The following is a 21,976-nucleotide window of genomic DNA, read 5'->3' on the forward strand; positions in this document are numbered from 1 at the left end:
TCTGGAGCGAGAAGCGCAGCCCGGTCCCACGGCGGGCGAGCGCAGCCCGCAGGGACAGGCAGCACACGGTTTTACTCCAGAACGCGACGTGATGTGCTCCCGGCCCCCGGGCAACCCGGACCAAAGCACCTTTACCCTTACAGGAACCAGAAGGTAATTTATAATTGACCTACTAATGGTGTAGGGGTCTTCTTGGAGTTTCTTTTTTTAAGACAGCAGGCATGTTACCCGTACACCTTCTGCAAAATTAACTTGATTACTGCAGAAACTCATCTGCAAAACGGCAGAGTCAAAGGAGCAAGGGCTCACTCTCCTGCCGCAAGGACAGCTCCTGCTTTTTACTGTTGTACCAAAGCTACGAGACCCAAGTACAACCTCCTGCTTTGAAATTCACACCCATCTGACCTCAGTATTACCACTGGACTTGGAAAGCAACACAGACCCAGCAGGGAGTTTCTGTGCCTGACCTCATTCCCAACAGCGGAGTGCCCACCATCAAAGAGCCACCCCACCCTTACCCAGTGCTGAAGTACAAACGACTGCATTGGAGCTAAATTTCAGAGCTAATATGTTTGGAGAGTTCCACATAGAAGGACATACAGAAATGAGTTAAATGGGCTTAACTGAGATCATTAGTTTGCTTTCACAGGAATAGACCTGGGGAAGAAAGCTCTTTCCGAGTGAGAACAATCAAGTTTTCCGGCTGAACGAATAACCAGAGGAAACAAGTACATTGGGTCTCTGCTTCTATGTTTAGCACCATTTAGAAAAAGCAAATGCAATACAGAGTTCATAGATGTGTACAATGCTAAGCATAAATACAGGTTTGGTATTTAGAGTTCCAGTGTCAGCACCCCGAGCAAAGCTGGCACAAGTTACAGGAGTGACATGGAAGAACCAGGAACAAAACCGCAGCAGAGGCGACACAAGTACCAGGCCTCCGTGTGAGCACAAGTTAAATTTGTAACAGTTACATAAACTTTAAAAGGATACATATCAGACTCCTTGGAAAACCACACCTTTGAAGCTGTAACAAAAATTCTCCTCTGGCTTTTCCAAAGTACAAACACGAGACAACTACTGATAGTAAACAGATGTACCACATCTTACCTTTCTGCAAACAAGCTGTACATCACCTGTGGCTGCACTACATGAACAAAAATAGTCAGTCACACAGGAAAAATGGACAGAGCATCCCCATCAACAACAACATGTTAGTGATTGCTCACACCTTTGGGAGACCCGTTGTATAATTTATCCAGGCACACAGAGCCGTTTTTACAGTGACACCTTGATAGCTCTAAAATATGCATAACAAGTTCTTGTAAAGGCCCACATTATACATTTAAATTACAGCATGTTAGCAGTTTGCTGGAACAGACTATTTTTAAGCCCAAAATTTGTTTTTCATAACCTCACATCATCCCCTTTCTTATAATTTAAAAATGAAAATATTTTTTAAATTTTTAAAAACATTTTATATTTAAAATAATGAGGACTTGAAATTCACTGTCATGGATGAAACTGCATCTTCATGACTTTGCCACATTTTTTCAACTAATAGTTCTAAAGTTGACCAGCAGTGTTTTGAAATGCTTGAAACTTTGGTACTAGTTTATAATACAAAGCAGATCACTATTAGCATCTATTTTGTGCAGAGCATACATCAGAAAATTATAAAAAAATCAGAACCAATTTAAGAATTATTGGATGAGAATAGGGCTACAAGGAAAATTATTTAAGGGAACAAACAGGTAAACAAATTACCGAATTAAAAGAGAGGGAAGATCCATACCAGTGGATCAATGATAGGTCATTAACGTTTTAATTAAGAACAAAACATCTGTGTTAGTTTAATGCAGATGAACTTCACAAACCAAACCAGACAATGCAGATGCCAGAAGACTGAGGCCCCTCTGAGAATTAGTTAAGCAGGAATTCAGGCAAATAAAAGATAGTACAAGTGGAAATCCATGTTCAGTCAGGACATCATGAACTGTTCCTGCAACTGCAGAGACCATGGGACATAAATAACCATGTTGAATTCATATTCAGGGTTCTCATTAACAGAGGAATACTGGCAAAAAACAAAGCAAATGCAAAGACAAGTCACGAAATTACTTCAGGAGTTGGAAAAGTAATGATCAAAAAATCAATTTACAGGGAAAAGGTTAGAAATATCAGTTTGTTAAAGGGCAGCTACAGAGGGTCATGAGGAGAAGAAACATTGCAGGCTGAGGTTTCAGAGCAACACAAAGTTCAATGTGGACAGCAAAAACCAGAGCTAATTAGGTAAAAATCCCCAAGTTGCTACAGGGACAGGCTGACCCTTTCAACACTACCTTGAATAACTGTACCACACACAGCAGCTTGGTTTCCACAGGGCTACAGTCCCAGGAAGAACACATGTAGGAATGGAAGAAAATCACGGTGGATTTATGAAGGTACAACAAATATATATAAAATCAGACAAGTATCTGAATATTTATTTAAAATACAGGAGGGAAGTTCTGAGCTTGAGGTGGTGATCAGGCAAAACCTGACAATTTTGGCTGGCAAAGTCACCAAAAGAACTGCTGGGGGCCCTGCTGCTTGGGACAGTTAAAAGTCACAACTAGACAACACTGATGCTCAGATCCAGAGTCTAAGGATCCAAGTGATGCAGACCAGGATGCATGTCCTCATTTCACTGGAAGTGAAAATACAAGTTTTTCCCCTTCTGCAGTAATAGGGCCAAGGCAATAATCAAAGACAATGCACACTTGCAGCACTGAAAATTAACTGCAGGCCTGTTAGAGGAATTCATAACAACTATGTTCAAATATTTCTTCCAGGCAATGAATCATGATTTTTCATTACATAGAACCAGCTGAACACCATTTAAATGTAACCTCTTGCACATTTCATTTACATACCCAGCTTACTCTATCAAGTAATGCTTTTACACTTTCCTCACGTACAAAAATTCTGCACCAAATAAGATTCCAAACTTGAGCAAGCTCTAATCCATGCATCCTTTATTCCATTACAATCACTGTGTTGCTCTCTAGCAACAGGACACAAACTGCAATCAATCGCAATCAATTTATACAACAATCTGAGGCTTACAGTACATTTAAGGCCTTTAAATTTGGAAAAATTAGACCTACCCTAGCAGTGTAACAATTTTTAAGTGTTTTGCATTTCTGATGCATAATCTGTGCGATTCCAGTGTCAAAGAATCAAATTACTTCTAAACTAAAAAGATCAGCTTAATGAAAATTTAGTTACATAATTCATCAAAACATAAATGTGTAAATTCTATTTTTTTTTTTTTTTGTCCTGGAAACTTTATAAAACTTTAATAGCAAAATAATATAGGGATAAAAACATATTTTAACAAAATGTATTCAATCATATACAAACCAGAATTTTGCAGTTTATTGTAACTAGACTTAAATTAAAACTACCAATTAAGAATCTATGCACAATGTAAATTCAAATATGTACAGTACTTTTAAAAAGTCTACAGGAATGCTTTACAGAAGGAAATGTCTGTTATGGCTATTATTCAGACAATCTGAATATTAAAATGAGTTTTCTAGTAGTAAATTTACACATTTATTTTTAAACAAAAGCAGTTTTGTCCCTAGATCCTTTAAGAATATTCCAGTTATTTTTATACAACTAATAGAGAGGTCGTTACAGAGTTTAGCCCCATATAGTAGTTTGTTTATTTTCAGGTAAAAGTATATTTAAATAATTTACTTGGGAAGATCAGTAAGTTAACAAAAGAACACTAGAAGGGAGGAAGGGGAACTTCATCACAATAACTTTCCAGTTACAATACCACAGCTAGAAACTTCACAGAGAAAGTACTCCCTTAGATTGAACCCATGATTGTTCAGAACAAGCTGTAGCTCGTAACAGTTGTGTTCTCCACTCCAAGAACACAATGGGGAAAAAGTCGTTGTAGGACAGAATTATAAATGATCTGAAGTGAGACAGAGAAAACTGATCTTCAATTAATACAGCACTAGGTAAAAAGTGTCCCCATAAGCAGCTAGGATTCCCACTTCCTTCAGGGCAATGAAGCTAAAAATTGTTGGAATTACAGTAGTTGACCATATTTGTGTGCATTAGTAGAATCATTTCCAGATAGAAAAGACAAATTTCATCAGATGTTTGATTAGAACACCCTCAAGACAGGGTATTTCTTCATAGTATAAAGCTATTACAGCTATCCAGTTAAAGCATGTGCAAAACCAGGTAATTTCTTCCGTTCACAGTAACTGAGGTAAAATCAGGTACGCTTCTTCAGGAGTTGGGAAGTTCATGAGATATGAACTGTTTTAGTCTCTCTAAGTACTGTGCATAAAGCTCTATGTCATTATGCCCAGCCCCTTCCACCCAGAGGGGCTCTACTGCTCGTGGACATCGCTCGTACATGGCCAGGCCATGGGAGAAATCGATCACCTCGTCTTCGGTACCGTGGATGACCAGCACAGGAGAGGTCACTTTAGAGATCTTGTCAATGCTGGGGGAAGGAAAAGAAAGACATAGCTCAGTCTGGGGCTTTCAGTTTCACATCACTCAAGCTCAACTGTTGACACACAACCCAGTTACCACGGCATGTTCTTAAATGGCTGCAGCCCACTGGAATTGTGCACAAGTGAAATGGGACAAGGCTAATTCCCAAAACACATGTGTTGAAAAAGGAGCTTGCACTGCCATCACCACCATCCCACCAGTGCTAACAACAAGAAGTCTGAGTGGGCAGCATGCACATAAAGTTTGGCACCCAAAAATCCCCCACCAAAAGAGCTACTGTATCTATCACACAAAGCACTGTGAGGCAAGTAAGATTCCATGGGACATTCTGCAAGCACAGACTCTTCTCACATGACACATTATCACCTTCCAATTTAAGAGATTAGGAACTAATTAATGGCATTCCAGTCATAAGATTTCATTAACAAAAAAAAAAATCTTTGGCTCATGGAGCTTGAACCTATCTTTGAAGCCAGGCAGATTCAGCTAAAGGAAAACAATCTATTCTATTGATTGTTTAAGTTCAAACAATGAAATAGAAAACTGTGGGAGAAGAGCATTACACAGGGATATTTAACTGCAAAACAGAGAAATCACATAGGATTTTCCTTCAAGTAACCAGCCTCTTTGCCAGCTGTGACTGCCAAGTGGCTTTAGAGTAATATTTTTCCTTTTGTCCAGCTACCTTTAGCAGACCAATATAGCTTGAGACTACCTGTCACAGGAAAATGGGTTCTGAGGGAAGAGAAGAGTGACAAAAGCACCTTCCCACTGAAGAGGTCAGGCCAGAAAACCCCAATTATGAAGCATCCTGGTAGCACATGAACTTGCAAGCAGTGAACAGCAGCTTTCTCTGACTCTCCTCATGCAGGCCCCAGCTTTTATTTCCAGCCAGCCATTTCATGCTGGTAATTACCAATGATTCCAAATCTGTGTAGAGACACCACGTGCTAATGAACTCTCAGCTTCCTACCTGCTCCACTTCCATCAGCAAATGGAGGAATGTGGAGAAATGAGTGCTGGTACTACTCAATTTTATGAGAGGACAAATCTATTTCTTTATGGTAGCTAATAAAAGGTGTTTGGATTTTCCTGCTACTGAAGAATGAGAATGCATGCAATTTTGGCATGACCATTGTTTTTACAAAATGATCAAGACTGCTTAAAATTATTTTAAAAAATACAGATGCCAGCATACCCTGACTTAAAAACAGGTTCAAAAAACTTTTATGAAAATTTAAAGTTAACTAAAAAGATGTAAACGGAAGTGCTAAGTCTCACACAAACCTCAACATTTAGCATTCTAGAGAACTGCCATTGACACTCCAGTGAACAGCTGAGTGTAAACACATTTCTGTCTCTGTCTCTATAGCTCTCAAAAAAACCCTGGGTTTCATGCCATTTAAGGTACTATTGAAAATTAAAATGCAGGTTTATTTCACTTTTCCTGTGTGGAACTTGACATGTGTGCAACTATGCTGAATAAAAAAAAATCCCAACATAAAACAGGCATCAGAATAATGCAGATTTTGTTTTTCCCCATAATTTTCATCCCAAAATTAGTATCATAGCCAAATGTAAATACTTTACAATCAATATGCTGTATAAACTGAAGTTTTAAGCCCATGAGAGGTTTGGTGTAATAGATCTATCAACTACATACAGCTACAGAGATGTTTATGTGTAATTTTTGTGCTAGACACTAAGTTCTCATTTATTGTAGGAAACCCCTTTCACTTCAGTATTCATATAATGAAACAATTTTTTTTCACATATATTCACAGACCATTAAGCCAGATAATATTTATATTTTGCAGAAAATTGGAAGGTGTCCCATTGCCAAGTCAGCAACTCATAAAGCAGTATTTAAACTGCACATTAGCCTTACTTAGTATTCTCAGCCACACAGCTCTGCAGCTAGAAAAATCTACAGAAACCAAATTCTCATGGAGTCCCAACATAAAATGCACATAATAGCAACTCACTGTAGGTGCACACAGAACTATTTTGTTTCCCACTGAGAAGACAGACAGTTGAGCTGCACATATTCATAAAGAGCACTGCTGTTTATTTTCACTGCTCCCAGTACCAGGGAAGTCAGACTGACAGCAATGAACAGCTCAGTAGGGCAAGAACAAAATACTCAAGTGCTACAGCACATCTGCTGTCACTGTTCCCTTCCCACTCTTCTTTTTAAAATTGTTATTTGATTTGGCTGGTAACAGCTAATCACTTTTACTTCTGTAATCAGAGCTATGTTTAAGGCTTTGTTTTTTCCTCTCTTGCAGAAGCATTTGTAAATATTGGATTTCAGGTTTGAGGATGATGAATGAGCTGGAGTGTAAGAGCTTCAAATTCAGTCTGCACCTCCAACAAGTTAATTAATTAACTAATAATATGTTTGAAAGGATTCTAAACATGGGGACTGTGAGAGCCACTATTACTTCATCACCATTCCTTCTAGCTGTTCTGGCATATGGATTTTTACGGCCTCCCACAGCTGCTAATTTTCATCTGTTGTAAGCAAAAATAAAACAAAAGTAAAAAATGCAATGAATATTCCTTACTATACTTATCACAAGCATGACTTTCTGAAGTAAAGCCGAGTTTTGACCAAGACTTCAGTGAGTGTCTGTTTTATCTTCTCCCTTAAATGGACCTTTTTACCTGTGCTTCCCTCTGCCCTGCTATAGAGAGACTGCCTTCCCCTCTTTATATCCTTCCATAACTTAAACTGGAACAATTGAGAAGTTCTAAAAGATTCCTAAGAATATCTGCTGTTCCCACGACCTCTACTATTCCCAAGTAGTTGGGTACTCCAGGTCTGTTGCAATTGTTTTTCCTGTGAAAACTAGACTATAAAAGCAAATGTTTTATCTTAAAACCAGTTGTATATTGTTTTCTAGAGCTTCTTAAAACAAGCTTAATATCTTCTAAAAAATGGGACAGGGACTTTGTTTTGGTCACAAAATCAGGATCCTACGAGATCCCCTCCTCCAGGGAGGAACAAATACAAGTCTCAATATCTACTTACACCACCAGTCCCTTCTAAACACCTATAGAGATGGTGAGAACAGAACCCCTTACATACCTCGGGAAAGCATCAAAGCAATAGGTTTTCCTGGTGTCAGGAAAAGCCACCCGTAACCCAGACATCAGGGGAGAATGGAGGATCACAGCTGCACACTCGTACCGAGATGCCAGGTCCACTGTAGGGACAGTACCAATGCTCTGACCATACAGGATAATGTTCTCAGGACTGACACCATACCTGCAGAGAAAAGAAAGATCCCTTTAGAACAAAAAAGCCAAAACAAAACACATTTCACATCATTTTCACATCACAGATGCAGAAACCAAACCAAACCAACAAAAGTAGAGGGGGACAAAAACCAAAGCATCCCTCCTTATCCTTTGTGGGTCTTTAAAATCTGTTCCTAGGAGAAACAAACTTACGAGTTTAAGTTTTAAAACAGCCCAGCAAAGTAAACAACTCAAATATTATACAGGCTTATGAGAGCTATCCTCAAAGAAGGAATGGTAATTTGGTCATTAATCTTTACCTTTTTCAGGAACAGCTCTTGTCTTTCACTCCACAGCACAGCAGATTATAAATGCTACTTCCCCCCTTTCGAGAGGCACTCTCAGGAATTTCAACTGGATGTCCTAGAGGCTAACAGCCCTTCCACCATTAAACAAGACAGTTACTCCTCTGCCCACCTTTAATTCCATGCAGTTGGAATAAGATAAAACTGCCTTGTTAGTGATAGTAAAGACAACAGGTCTGTTCATTTTTCCAGTTACTGATCATTATAAAATATTCTTCATTTTTCTTCACCAGTTTAAAATGGGTTGATGCCTTTGGTTTTAGCTTTTTATTTTTCAGATTCTCTGCTGCCTGATATGCAACTCTGAAACTTCGTATTAGGTGTTAGTAAGTTCTCTTCACAGGGTAGTTAGAAAAAACAATCCCTTCCCAGCTAGAGAACCAAGGACAACTGTTACCCAAAAAGCATAAAAATGCAAAGAGAAGGGGACAAGCCAGGGAGTTGAGACTTCATGACCAGGAGCTGTAACTGGACAATTGAACCCACTATGTAGATGAACCAAAACTTATAAAAGTGTAAAAACTCATGACCAGGATCCATCTTGGATTCAACCTGGGTGTAGCCCTGGCCAGGCTCTTGTGCTGCCCAAGGTGTATCCTTCTAAGGCCTTTCAATAAATACATATTTTGTCCATTTAGCCCTGTCTAGTCTCTGTTCCAGATCAGCCCTTCTTGGCATCAGGGTCAAGTTTATTTTGTAACTATAAAAATACATCTTTCCATAAGATGCAGGGTTCATAGCGAGTCCTAGATAGCTCCCCAATATTCCCATCCAGTCTATGAAACTGTCCCAACCTGTGTGCTGCTTCACACTGCAAAAAAAGCTGAGAATAAGACTAATTCAGTTTTCATTTAATGTATGCAAAATAGAAAGGAATTTGGAAGGGGCACAGAAGGAGGTGACAGTGGATAATGGAAGTGAAGAATATTTGGCTATCAGAACTTGTTAGGAAAGCTGCAAATCAAAGCTGTTACTCAGTTATAAAGTATTTACCCAGAAGATTTCTCTGTCAACTCTACTTCCCATTGCAAGCTGTAAAATCAAATACAGAAGAGAACACATTTCTCATAGAAAATAATTTATGTAAAACATGTCTTTTTGACAGTCTACACCATCTACAGTCCTGTAGTCACTGGTGACAGTGGTCACTGCTGACAATGAAAAGCAAACCCTGCAGTTCAGGCTATACCCCATTTACACCTGGAAGGTTTCAATTTCCTTACAAAGCTTCTTGCAAGGTGTGCAGCAGGCCTGGAGAAGACTCGACTTTCAAGCAGCTAAATGATTTGGTATGTGCCAAAAGAGAAAATTAAAATGACAGCAGAAGAAAGATCAATTAATAATTAAAATTAAGACTAATCCAGTACTAATCGTCCAATTACAAGCTGTCAGGATTGCCTTGTTTCATGATGAAGTATAACTAGACTGGATTGTAGCCTCTGTGAAACCAAAATTTTCTTAATATTTTTATACTGCTGAGCATAAGGGTGCTTTTGGCATCTACTGTTATATGAATAAGCAACTGTATAAAAATATCTCTCAGGAGTAAAATTTTATCCTCTTGGTAACCAAGCAGCAGCTGATGCTGGCAGTCTGTCACCACAGCCACAGGCTGATGTTTTTAAAGAGATGTTGTGCAGCTTTTTTAGCTGATTTTTTTTCTCCCTTAGTGTTACATATGGTCCAGCACACAGCAGGACCTGGCTGACTCGGTTAACAGGACCTTGGAACAAAGTTTTGTCATCACAGACTTTGTTCCAGCTGCTGGGTGGGGAGGGCTGGAGGCATGCACCCCAAAGGCACCACATCCATCCAGCCCATCTGCCAGCTGTTGCATTATATTAAAGACAGGCAGAAATGCATCAGCATCAGGGATATACAAGAAAACAGGACTGGAGCATGATCTCCTACATGGTGTTTCAGCGGGCATGGAATGATATTAATGCTGGTAGGTTTTGCAATGCCATCCTGAACTGCAGTATCATGATAAATGTGAAGTTTCCTTTCTAAAAGGTTATATATAAATATAAGCAGAATGTGGAAACAGATGTTTGAATGAGAATCACAGGATAACAGGATTGCATAGGGTGGCAAGAGAATTCGACACATCCAATTGCCTTAGCATGTCAATTTTCTCCAACACTGATCAGCTTTAGACTCACTCATTTTGATGTTATTTTGTTTCTTAAAACATCTCATATTGTAAGGGGAGAAACTTGCTGTTGTGGCAATAGGTATTCTAGAGAAAAATCTGCTTCATAATATGCCAGGTAAAGTCAGATACAGTCTATAGCATCATTAAAAAAGCCCAGGGATAGGTCTAAATTTAAAGTAGCCCTTCATCACTACAACTATTCAGTATCCAACTCCACAGAAAGGAAATGTGACAATCTGGACAAAATGAATAATTGTAAAAGTGTATTAGGGCACTGAGTCAGTGCACTCTTAGCCTATCATTAGAGCAAATATCTTTTGTGCTTTATATTCCTACTGACTGACAACTAAAAGAATCTCTGGGGCTGTTTTATTTAGGGACAGGTCCCCTTTTCAAGACAGAAGAGTTACTGTAACAGATTTATCTTTTTAAGCCCTTTATCATTAGATCATCACTCAGCAAGCGAGACATAGAGCTTACCGCAAACATCAGCAGAAACAGCTACATGTAATATTTATTTATCCTGAGGCCAAAGGACACAGGACAACTCATGAGCCAAGGCCATGAATAATTGAGCTGTGCAAGGTCCTCCGAGCTGAGGGCCTGGGCTTGGCTCCGTGATCCTCCGTGCTCTCACAAACACTGCCCAGTGGTGACTCAGTAAGCACCGCTCAGCCCAGGTACAAACCCACCTGGGGGCTTTATCTTTGAAACACAACGTTCTTAAAGCAGGGGCTGGGTCTCTTCCTCACTCTCTGCAAACTTCCTTGTGTTAGATCCTTGCACAACAGGAGCAGTGATACAGAAAGTGAAAGAGAAGAGGGGAAGAACAGACATGGGTAAGAAGGCAGCAATGAAAGGGAAACTGGGTGACACAGAAAAAGGGAAAGAATATGGTAGAAAAAGGCAAAAGACACTCTGGAAAAAGAGGAATCCTGTTACAGTCTGCTCTCCTATTAAGGAAGAAAGTCTTTCCACCAGCTAAACAGCAGCCCCTAAAAATAACTTCCTTGAAATACACAAGCTTTGGTCTCTGTGGAAACAGCTCCAGCTGATGGAGCAGGAGAGCCAAGGAAAATTTCTGGATATGCTTGGGCACTTCTCCTGTGGAGCCCCATCAGAGAGTTCTAAGCAAGCAGAGCAACACAGCAATGTGGAAACCAGCCTTCAGCAAAGCCAAAGCAGGAAACAACTCAGTTACCATGGGCATATGCAAAACCCTGCTTTGACAAAGGGGGAAATAAAAGAAGAAAAAAGGGCAGGCGTACATTTTTTCCCAAAGGGAACTCCATGACTGAGAACTGCAGCTACTGCTGTATAAATGATGCAAGCATTTCTTCTCCCTCTTACCCACAAGCACAGGTGGCAAAGCTCAAAGCTCCAGTCTCAGTAAACCACAAGTACACGGTGTGGCTTACACATTCCATTTGTGTGTGCAGAAAAGCTCCCAGCGACCTTCACAAGCAGTAAGCTCCCCATACCTAGAGCTTCAGGCCAGGTCTAGCTAAGGCCCCAGAAGATCCCACAGTTTATAATAACAGTAGTTTGGGGATTTTTTTTTTTCCCTGCGTTACTGCCTCAGTAAATATAAATGAGGTTTACCAGCAGTTCTGGTCTCCCCATGCTAGCATGAACTATGTGAACAAAAGCTGGTTATTAAGAATCCACACCCCAGACTCTTCTACTTATTCCAGAGTAATAAGAGACCTCAGTCATGCTAGTAGATCAGTGGGATACAGGAGACTGGGAATACTGCTGACAGAGAGCACAGCAAAGGAGGATGAGACACTACTTCTAGCTGCCCTGCTTGGCTGTATGGCTGTGGCTGGGGCCATGTCCCTTCTCAGTTTCCTCATACAACAGCGATGATGGCATCAACTGCCATGCAAAGTAGCTCAGACTTTCTGGATGACAGCACTATGTGCAAACCATGTATTATCTCAAAGCATCTTTAATTATGAGCCTAAGATACTGAATCCCTGCTCCCCCCAGGGCTCCAGCTTTGAGCCATAGAGCTGGAAAGTTTACCATTGCTATTTTTGCTCTCTCCTTGCTCACTGGAGAGCGCCAGTGGAATGCTGCTGTGGGGACTCCAGACATGTCACAGCTGAAGCCCTGCAATGTTCACAGCCAAAGCTGCCAGTCTTCAAAAGTGCCAAATAGATATTCATTAACAAGGCCAGTCCTTTTGCCAGGCTTACTGAATCCATGAAGTCACCTTGCATTTTCAGTTTGATATTTGCTGTCCCATTACTTGACCAGGAAAGCATAGAGAGCAGCCTGTATACAGCAACAGCAATAAATTAGTTTTCAGAAATTGTCTATGCAGAGCACTTTGATGGCACAAACCCACTCCACAATGCTGTTGAGACTTAGTGTTTAACTGCTGCTAAACTAAGGCAGGGACTGATGGGCGAGTTCTTCCTTACAACACATAAAATACATAAATTTACAAGGCCAGGAAAATGAGGTAACCAGCTCCTGCATTCTCACAAGGGGACTGAGTCTGAAACTGGGCACTCCCTTCTCCAGCAAACACCAATTAAATAAATCAGTTTCAAGATACAAAGAAAATCCAGCATACATCAGGAATAACACAAATCACACCCCAGTTTGGAGGAAATAGTGACTTCTAGAAGTCACCTTTACTAGAACACACACGTACTGAACCTTTTCCAATCTGGTTCTTTCTGTTTGCACAAACCCATTTGTCACAAAATACTATTTATCGCCTTTTCAAAATGCATTATCTCTAAGTTTAATAATCCAGAGAAATTTAGATCTCTTGTTAAGAAGCACAGATAGGTATTTTCTAGCATCACTATACATTTCCATAAGATATCCATGTATATTTTCAGAAATAAATGGCTATTTAATCCTGTAGGAATATAAAAATCAAATTTTGGGGGTAGAAAGAAAACCAAAAATCCTCAATTAAATAAGTCACACAGCAGATTGCATATATTGAGTATGATTTTATGTTGTGTGACTTTCACATTCAAATAAATCAACACTAGCAACTTAGTCAATAATGATTATTGCAAGAAATTTACAATATAAGGAAAAAAACACTGCATTTTGCATTGTGCTTCAGCAAGTACCACTCCAGCATGTCAGCCAAAATATCAGAGAAATTACAGCAGATTTTCAGTCTAAATGCCAACATGAAATTGAGAGGAAGGCATTAGATTAAGGATTTTTTGAGTTAACCGTAACAACCGTCAAATGAGAAAAATCAGATTTCGAGATTCACAGGAAACCCTGGCACACAAAAAACGTCCCTGTGCCAGTTTCTCCAGTTTCCTTGAATTCACACAAACATAGGTCTAAAATTCTTCACAGTTTTACTGACACAGACTCTTTAAATCATGAGTTTTCCTCCTTCTCTACCTTCTTCCTCTCCAGGCCTACAAGTACTATGGCAATTCAAGTTATGGTATACCACACTCTATTTCACTTCATGTTTTCATGGAGCTAAGAGCCAAAACCAGGTTGTAATCTGGCTTATGAAGCTGCAAAAGAGAGAGACCAATTTTTCTGGCTTATGTCCCAGCACACTGTCACAGGAACAGACAAGTAATTCCACAAATGTGTTCACTCTCAAAATAATTTAAATGGCTGACAGATAAATTTAATCAAGGACTCCACCACAGTTTTATATCACAATTACTCTTACTACCACACCAGAGTCATTTGATTATGCCATGGAGAAACCCCAGTGCCAACCAATAGAAGCTGATAGTGGAATTACAGAATGAACCTAGGACTATTGAAAATGCCCTCTTACAGGCAATTTTGGAAATTATTAGCAAATATCACACTCCTACAGGCTTGCTGGACTCTGTGACTGCAGCACTAATCAAGTGATGTACCAGCTCCTCTTTTCATATCAATAATAAATGGATCAAGTAGAAGCAACTTCTAGGCACTTCTGAGCATGACCATTTGCCCTGCAGTAACTTAATTATACCAAAGCATGAAATCACTGCAACTGGTTCTTGATTACCGTCCTGTGACAATCAGTGATCTGTTATCAAACACTGAGAACTGTGCTCACAGTTCAACCAAGTCCTGACAAGGATATTGAGTATCACTGCAGAGCTCCAGCATCCATGACAAAAGCAGGGATCTACACACTGCTGAGTAGTGAAGCCACTGCAAGTTTTCCCTGAACAGCCAGGGTAGGTAAAAGTAAATGGTATTTCACGGCATTCTCTAGTACAAACTGTAATGAGATTACATTTTAAATCAACTGAATTATGCTAATCTGCACTGAGTGGCTTCAGGGTGACAGCTGGATGACTTTTTAAAAATCCAAATGATACTAGTTTGTCTAAAAATTGTTCATTTTTGAAATACAGCCTTAAGTACACCTTTTGTTCATCTGCCTCAAACATAGGCTCCTGAAGTTGTCATGTTTCAAAGTGGGAAACACCCTCTCTGACTAAAGTAAAACTGCTCAGGACTCAGAGCAAGTCAATTGCTCTTGAACAGTAAATCTACACCTCTCCTTTTTCCCTCCCAGCTTCACCATTACCAGGAAGTTCCTTTTCCCCCAAGCAAAAAATAGGCAATCTGTGTTTGCAGATCTATTTATGTTTTTAAGGAACTAAAAAGTAAACCCTCCTTTGTTTTCTCTTGTACTGAGGACTCAACTGTATTTATAATGTAACTTTTCTCCACCACAATAACCCAGGATACTGATTTTGGTGTTTGGTTTATGATAGATTGCTCATTTGTCTACCACATGAACTAGCAATTTTATGTATAAACAACAAACACATTTGGAACAGTTGCTTCTGCCTCACTGGGGGTTTGTTGGGTTTTTGTTTTTGCTTTTTTTGGTTGGTTGTTTAGTTTTTCATTTACCTAGATAGCAGGGAAGCAGGAAATAGAGTTTTCATTAGATGTGCACTGAAATTTAAGCAGGAACTTGTGCCACAGGCATGCTGATGTAATAGAATAACTTAGCCCCTACAAACATCAATTCTTTCATACTGAGTGAAAGCAAGAAGGCCACTGACAAGCAAAAAGGACTCTTGTAAAACATACAAGAAAAACGAGCAATGATGTGGCTCAGGCACCTTTGAACTCCTACCCTCACCATTCTACTGCTTTATGACAAAAGGAGAATAACACTCCAAACTCAGTGCACACTCATGCAATGAGAGGGAGTGAGCACCTGCCTAAATTCGTTCCTAAATAACCACTTCCAAATGTTGGAGGTTGATTTATTTCTCTAATCACAGGGACAAATACAAATCAAACCCACTGTAAGTTGAAATACAAGAAGCTAATGGAAATAAAACCTAAACAAGTGGATATATTCAAACGTAATTCCCACTGCCCCCCGTTTACTTTGCTTTAGCACCCTTAAAAATCAACTGTAGTTCTGCAGACAGCACTGGCACAAGATTATAGTTTTGAATTTGAACAAATATGGGAGCTCTCTACTCATCATAGTTTCCTGTTTCTTCCAAAGTGCTTTCTTAGACCAATCTTGATTCACACCATTTAGTCCCACGACACAATAGGTAAATGGCATATAATATGAATTTTGTACTTCCGTTATTTCAAAAATAGAGCACTGGACTTAACTTTAATTAATTATTTTGCATTTAATTAAGATGCTCTGTAGCAAATAAACCTGGAATACAGAAGACTGAAAACTTTTGCTAGCTACTGAGCACTATCTTTATGACCACAGCATAAATAATTCACAAATACTCAGTCAGCTACTTCTAGTATATACTCTTTACTGCAAGCAGCGTACAAAACTTATACAATCATTCTCTGAGGTACATTTAAATAAACTGAGACAGCAGAAAGAAATCAGCTATTTTCACAGAGCAGCTCAGTCTATAGTATCTTCCGAAGGAATCCATTATCTTCACCCTCAGTTTCCATCTCATCTCTCTCCAGCTGGAGTGTTTTTACTGCAACTGCACACATACCCTATGCTCTAATACAGCAGAGCTAAGATAGATGACTACTCCTTACAACACTTGATGTGACATTAAAACTTCAACCATCTTTTTAGATGGTTGCAAAAAGGCTGCACTTTTGGGCATCCTACACACAAAACCTGAAAAATAAGGAAAACTACTCCCTATAATTGTGTACCTAGTTAGGGTTTTTACAAAAAGCAAGAAAGATTTTATGATATCCACGTACATTAACACATTATCTTTAAATGTAAATACTTCAGTTAAAAGAAGTATGTGTCAACTAACACAGAAACTGATTCCCTAGGAGACACTAAGCAAACCTGAGTGCAAATACTAATACTGGTTATGCATTTGCACAAGCTTTGTGCTTTCATAGCTGTTTCTTTGATTTCAGCTACTTCCAGACCAGAGAGCCTTGCTTTATTCCTGAGGCTGAAATTTCACAGTAAACCAATGCATTTTGTCTCACCTCCCAAGCCCATCACATAACCCTCCTCACCAGCCTTGGCTCAGCACTGGGAAACTCAGGTTTTACAAGCCTGGAGGAAACAATCTTACAGCTCTTCCACAGTTCTCAAAGCATTTCTGTTCAGGAGCACTGTCTTCTTCTTCTGGTATTTCTCTCTGTTTATTGAAGCCCCTCTGACACCTGTCTCGAGCACTGCTCTTGCCAGGACTCTTTGCATCCAACACCAACTCCCTGATGTATTTCCCTTAACCCTACGCACCTGAAGCACCAGGCTGAGGTGAGGCCACCCTGCTGTGGCACTAATTGCCATGAGCTGCACCTAGGCAAGGCTTAAGCCTCTGACTCATGAGCTGGGATTATTCCTGGGAGGAGCACAGTGGCTGTTGACCAGACCTGCTGCCTGTTCCACCCATCTCTGATATTTCTCCCCTTCCAGCAGCTACAGCCCAGCTGCCCACAAAGCAGGGAACAACTGCTCCAGTGCACACACCAGGACAGGCAAGACAAAAAGAAATGGCTCCAGTCAAGTTTCTTTTCAATGCATCAGGCTGTAGTATCTGAACATAGCTATCACTGTATAAGCACAAAAGGAAACAAGACTAAACCTAGACTGTAATGGATCAAACTGCAAAGCTCACCAAAAATGTCTCACCAGAAGGTTTGCACAGCTGGTTAGTCACACACACTGTAACTTCATAAAAAAGGATATTCCTGACCTAAGGATCTTAAACTAGAAGTATATCTGTAAATTTGGCTGAAGGCAATTTAGTTGTTTGGATGCTAAAGCAGCATTAAATGGTTTTCTCACACTGGAATTAATACTTTGAAGACTAATATTTGGAAGATTAGGTGAAAAAAATTAAAAGCAGAGCACTCAAAAACTGATACCTATAGAACTTGGCCCTTGAACTGCTCAGATAATAAATCCCACCACTCTTTGAATTCAAAATATTTTCTTTCATGTAGGGGGCTTCTGTTTTGTGGTTTGTCTGTTGTTTGTGCTTTTTTCCATTCTTGCCTTCCTTTTGGATGCTCTTTTATCTGTTTATTGTAATTCTGTTTACATTTCAGTCTCTAAGTAAAACCTATTTAATCTACAGGTTTTACTAAGATCTTCACATTCTCAAATATTAGCAACATTAAATTACTCGGGTTTTGCTATGATTATTTGATATAGCTGACAAGCCATTAAATGTGAAATATGTGGCACTGATACAGCATTTTCCTTACATCACTTGTAGACAACTGTAGCTGTATCTAAAACACAAGCTGGTAAAAAAAAAAAAAATCCAAGAGTTACCTCCATAGTGCTGACAGAGGAGAACAAAGAAAAAATTGAACTGTCTACACAAACAGCAGGTGCTCATATCCAAAATCCTATTACAGCTGACATTTTCACACTGTTCTTCAAAGACCCCTGCAAATCTGAATGCTGTCTCCCACAGAGCACCAGAGCTGGAGTCCAAGAGGATTACACAGGAGCTGGAATGGATAAGGCCTTGCAGGAATGCAAGCAGACAAACTGGATGCAGCATTTCTTCCATGCAGAAGCATTAGTGTAGCTCAGGCAGTGATCTGAGTCTCCAAGAGAAAAGAGACAAGGGAGCAGAAAGGCAGGATGGAGAACAAGAATGGCAGAGAGGTCCTGATACAAAAGTGATCCATGACAGCAAACTGGTCCAATGTTCCTAAAAAGAATCAACAGCAGATGAAGGCATGTGTCCCCAGAACATGAGTCTTTTAGCAGCCAGCATTGTAGGAAGATGACTCAGCTGGCAGCAGGATTTCTCTCTCCTTTATGGACTTACTCTAATATGCTCAAGCACTGCAGAAGAACCAAGTTATTAGGTAAGAATGAGCTCCTCTCGAAGAAATGCAGTGTCTCAAACTCTGAAGGGCTCAGTAGAGAAGCCCAGTACAGAAGTGCCATGGTTTTTGTTATCCAGGAGGCCAGACATCCTGCTTGGATAGTCCTCCTTCAATTCCCTGGAAACATTTTGTGTTTCTCTGCTACTCTAACCATTTCCACAGACTTGAAGAAAGACAGTATTTTCTTTTGATTTAAGAATCAAAACAATAGGTTCTTCCTCTGCAATGACATGTCTCGTGAATCATAAATAGCAAAAAAATCCTACTTGGATAAATGACACTGTAACCTCTATTTTCCCCCACACCATGGTAAGTGCAGGAAACACATACCAATTTTTTATTTGCTCAAAACACGGAGCTTTGTCAGAGTGTGAATCTGCATATGTTTGAACATCTGCTTTCAAAAAGTGCCAAATTCACAGCCTTACAGAGAAACACAACTCTCCTGATGCATCTCTCCCGTCTCTCTCAATTATCCATTTTCAAGTGGATTCATTAAATATTCCAGCAAACACCAGGAATGACAAGTGGCAAATAGAAGATGATAGTCATTTCATGAAAGCAATTTATTACCTGAAAAGATTCCTCCAGTATCTTTTCAGAGACAAGAAAACCTTGGTGTTCTTGTTTTTTCTGTGCCGTTTTTATATTGGCACTCTTGACTTTTAAATCAGACTCATCTATTCCTTTCTTCCCAAGCATCCCCATCTTGCATATGTTTCTTTTAATGAACTTTTAGCACAATCAATGTTCAACCCCCAGTAAAAGTCAATATAAACTAAGATGATTAAAAAAACATATAGCAATCACCAGGATTAACAGTACCATATGTTTTAGAACAGCAGACCACAGATAACTAGTTCAGAGCTTAAAAATCAAATTTCCTAGCCACAGCCTTTATCACCACAAACCCAGGGGCTAAATCCCTCTTCCTTTCTCACAGTAAATACTACTTAGAATCCCGTACAATAAAATTTAGCACAGTCAGTTTCTTCTGTGTACTTCTGTTTGGTTGAAGTGCTTATAAAACCTCCTTGTGCTCACTAAGAAACTGAAAAGATAGCACAAAAAAAGTAATTTTTTACAGAAACATATATCTACATTTAATGATATGTAAAAACATTACGCATCAGTAAACTTAACCTGTCTTAATGCAAAAAATGTTATTCTAAAAAATGGCAAAATATGTCTGTACATCTAGAAAAGTACTAACTTTCTGAAACTCAGATGAGAAAATTCAGTCCTGAAACCCGGTGATATGTACTTGTTCAGCTTATCCAGCTGTCTTATCTTGGATCATCAGAGTCTATGGAGTAAAAGACATTTTGCCCAGATTGTGCAAATCCAGAGGCTTTAAGAATGACCAAACAGCACACTTGGGAGATTTCATTATCTGCCAACACACCTAGTTAACAGGGCAAATTGCTTTTGTAGTTTTTTAGTGATAGATTTCTTGCTAGTCAACTTTTTCCAGTCAAAAAAGGATGCTTACCAAGCAATTAACAGCTATGCCACAAGGGAAGTGGATCAAGGGCAACTGTTAATGTAATCACTTAAGGTCATTATTTCAGCTGATGCTAAAGGTGGAAACTGATCTGCAGCTGCATCTTTGAAATTTAAAAGAATAAAAATGAGAAGAAAAGCAGCTTCTGGATGTTATTCATGCCCCTATTTGACTCTGTCTCTGATGCAGTCCTTGTAAAGCATGTAGGCATCCTGCTTGACTGCATGCAGGATCACCACAGAACAACTGGTTATGCAGGAAAAAATGTCAGCAATTCCTGTCCATGCCACACCGGCACTTCACTGCCTCCCAATAAACCAACACAGCACAAAGAAGTCTTGTGCTGCTGGAGTTTCTATTTTTGAAATAAAAGATAACAGCACAGTGCTTGGAAAAGAAGTGTATTAATGTCTGCGTTACTACTCAAGTTGGCATTTGGCCATGCAGGTTTTCTGCAGTTCACCATTTCACAACATGGACACTTTCAGTTACAAGCTACTACTCTTCACTCCCCCAAAACACATTTTTCCTATTTAGCTCTGTACAGTTCCATTTTACAGTTCCAACAGATATAGTGTATCCCTTTCCCCTCATACCATAAAGCTTCCAAGAGAGAGGCAAAAGAGAAATATGAAATGAGAATTTAAAAAAAAAAAAAAAATTAAGGAGTCTGGCCAGTTCTACAGTGAAGAACAGGAAAGAACATAGTTCATATGGCCCAGAAACACCAGGAATATTGGAAAGATGAAACACAGAGTAACTCACAACAAATGATGCCTGCTAAATTCTCCTCTGCCCCTCAAAATTCCAATAATTAAATGAGCTAATTTTAAGCTAACACTGCTACTTTTATTTCAAACTAACACACAAATTAATATACTAAAAAAAGAAAAATATAAAATTATTATGAAAGTCAACTAAAGAGAAAAATGATCTTTAGAGCAATTTCTTCTGCTGATAAAATGCAACAAATTTAGAACAACATCCAGGTAAGAAATATCCAAGATACAGAGGGTTTATGTTCTTTATTATGAATACTAAAGTGGATTTTTGGATGGAAAGAGTAATTTCCTGAAATAATTGGAAGGTGCCAGATCCTATTTGTGTCAATAGTGTTGCTCAATGCTCTACACAAAATGAACTACAGATCTTAGATGAGCTTTGACTGAAGGACAACCAGTTTGGAAGGGTGGGATATCTGGCACCAGATTCCTTCATCTCAGGATAGAAAAGAACTCAATAAATCAAGGAGACTTTACAATCCACTCGCTCTCTACAAAACTCTATGAACATTCAGGATTTATGACAATATTATCTTTCAAGATCTATCAAAAATTCAGGTCCAAATTATCTTCAAGTATGTTCCATCACCTTCATTTTTTATTAATGTAAATACAAATTGGAACAATTTCTTTTTCTAAAAGCCAACTTTGTGCCTTGTATTCCTTTACAGAGTCATTTCTGCATTTTCTGATTGATTTTAGTACAAATTTCAAAGAGAGAATAAAGAACTAATTGTACTGGGCCTATGCACAGCAGTCTTTAGAAGTGAACATCACATTACATGAATAATTAGCAAGAGTTCAGGGGAGAGGGCAGACGGTTTTGCTATCAGAGAAACAGAAGGCTGGAAGCTGGCAGAGACAGAGCAAGTCAAAACCTTTTAGGCACACTGGACAGGCTTAAGTTTGAAACCCCACTTGATATCTTAAACTGCTGTAGTGACTGCTGAAAGGGTGCTGCTTCTTGCATCAGAAAGTGCTGCCTGCAACACACGGCTAACTCCCAGTGTATTTATTAACCAGTGTGAGCAAAGGTTACACGTTCATAAACCCTACGCATAAAAATAGCAAAAGCGTAGCTGAAACATTACCCCACCTCTTGCCACAACTC

The 21,976-nt window shown here is 39.3% G+C and overlaps 1 protein-coding gene across 1 annotated transcript in view; it reads right to left on the bottom strand.

Annotated features, from left to right (window-relative positions):
• Window positions 1-733: 733 nt before the first annotated feature.
• ABHD17C (abhydrolase domain containing 17C, depalmitoylase) overlaps window positions 734-21,976 on the bottom strand; it is a 31,947-nt gene continuing 10,704 nt past the window's right edge. The window contains exons 2-3 of the mRNA XM_053988771.1: window positions 7,622-7,801; window positions 734-4,516 (exon numbers count right to left, since the gene is read on the bottom strand). Of these exons, the coding sequence (XP_053844746.1) occupies window positions 4,297-4,516; window positions 7,622-7,801 (400 nt within the window). The 3' untranslated portion in view covers window positions 734-4,296. The remainder of the gene's footprint in view (window positions 4,517-7,621; window positions 7,802-21,976) is intronic.

Source organism: Vidua macroura, chromosome 12 (assembly GCF_024509145.1).
Source record: "Vidua macroura isolate BioBank_ID:100142 chromosome 12, ASM2450914v1, whole genome shotgun sequence".
NCBI lineage: Eukaryota > Metazoa > Chordata > Aves > Passeriformes > Viduidae > Vidua > Vidua macroura.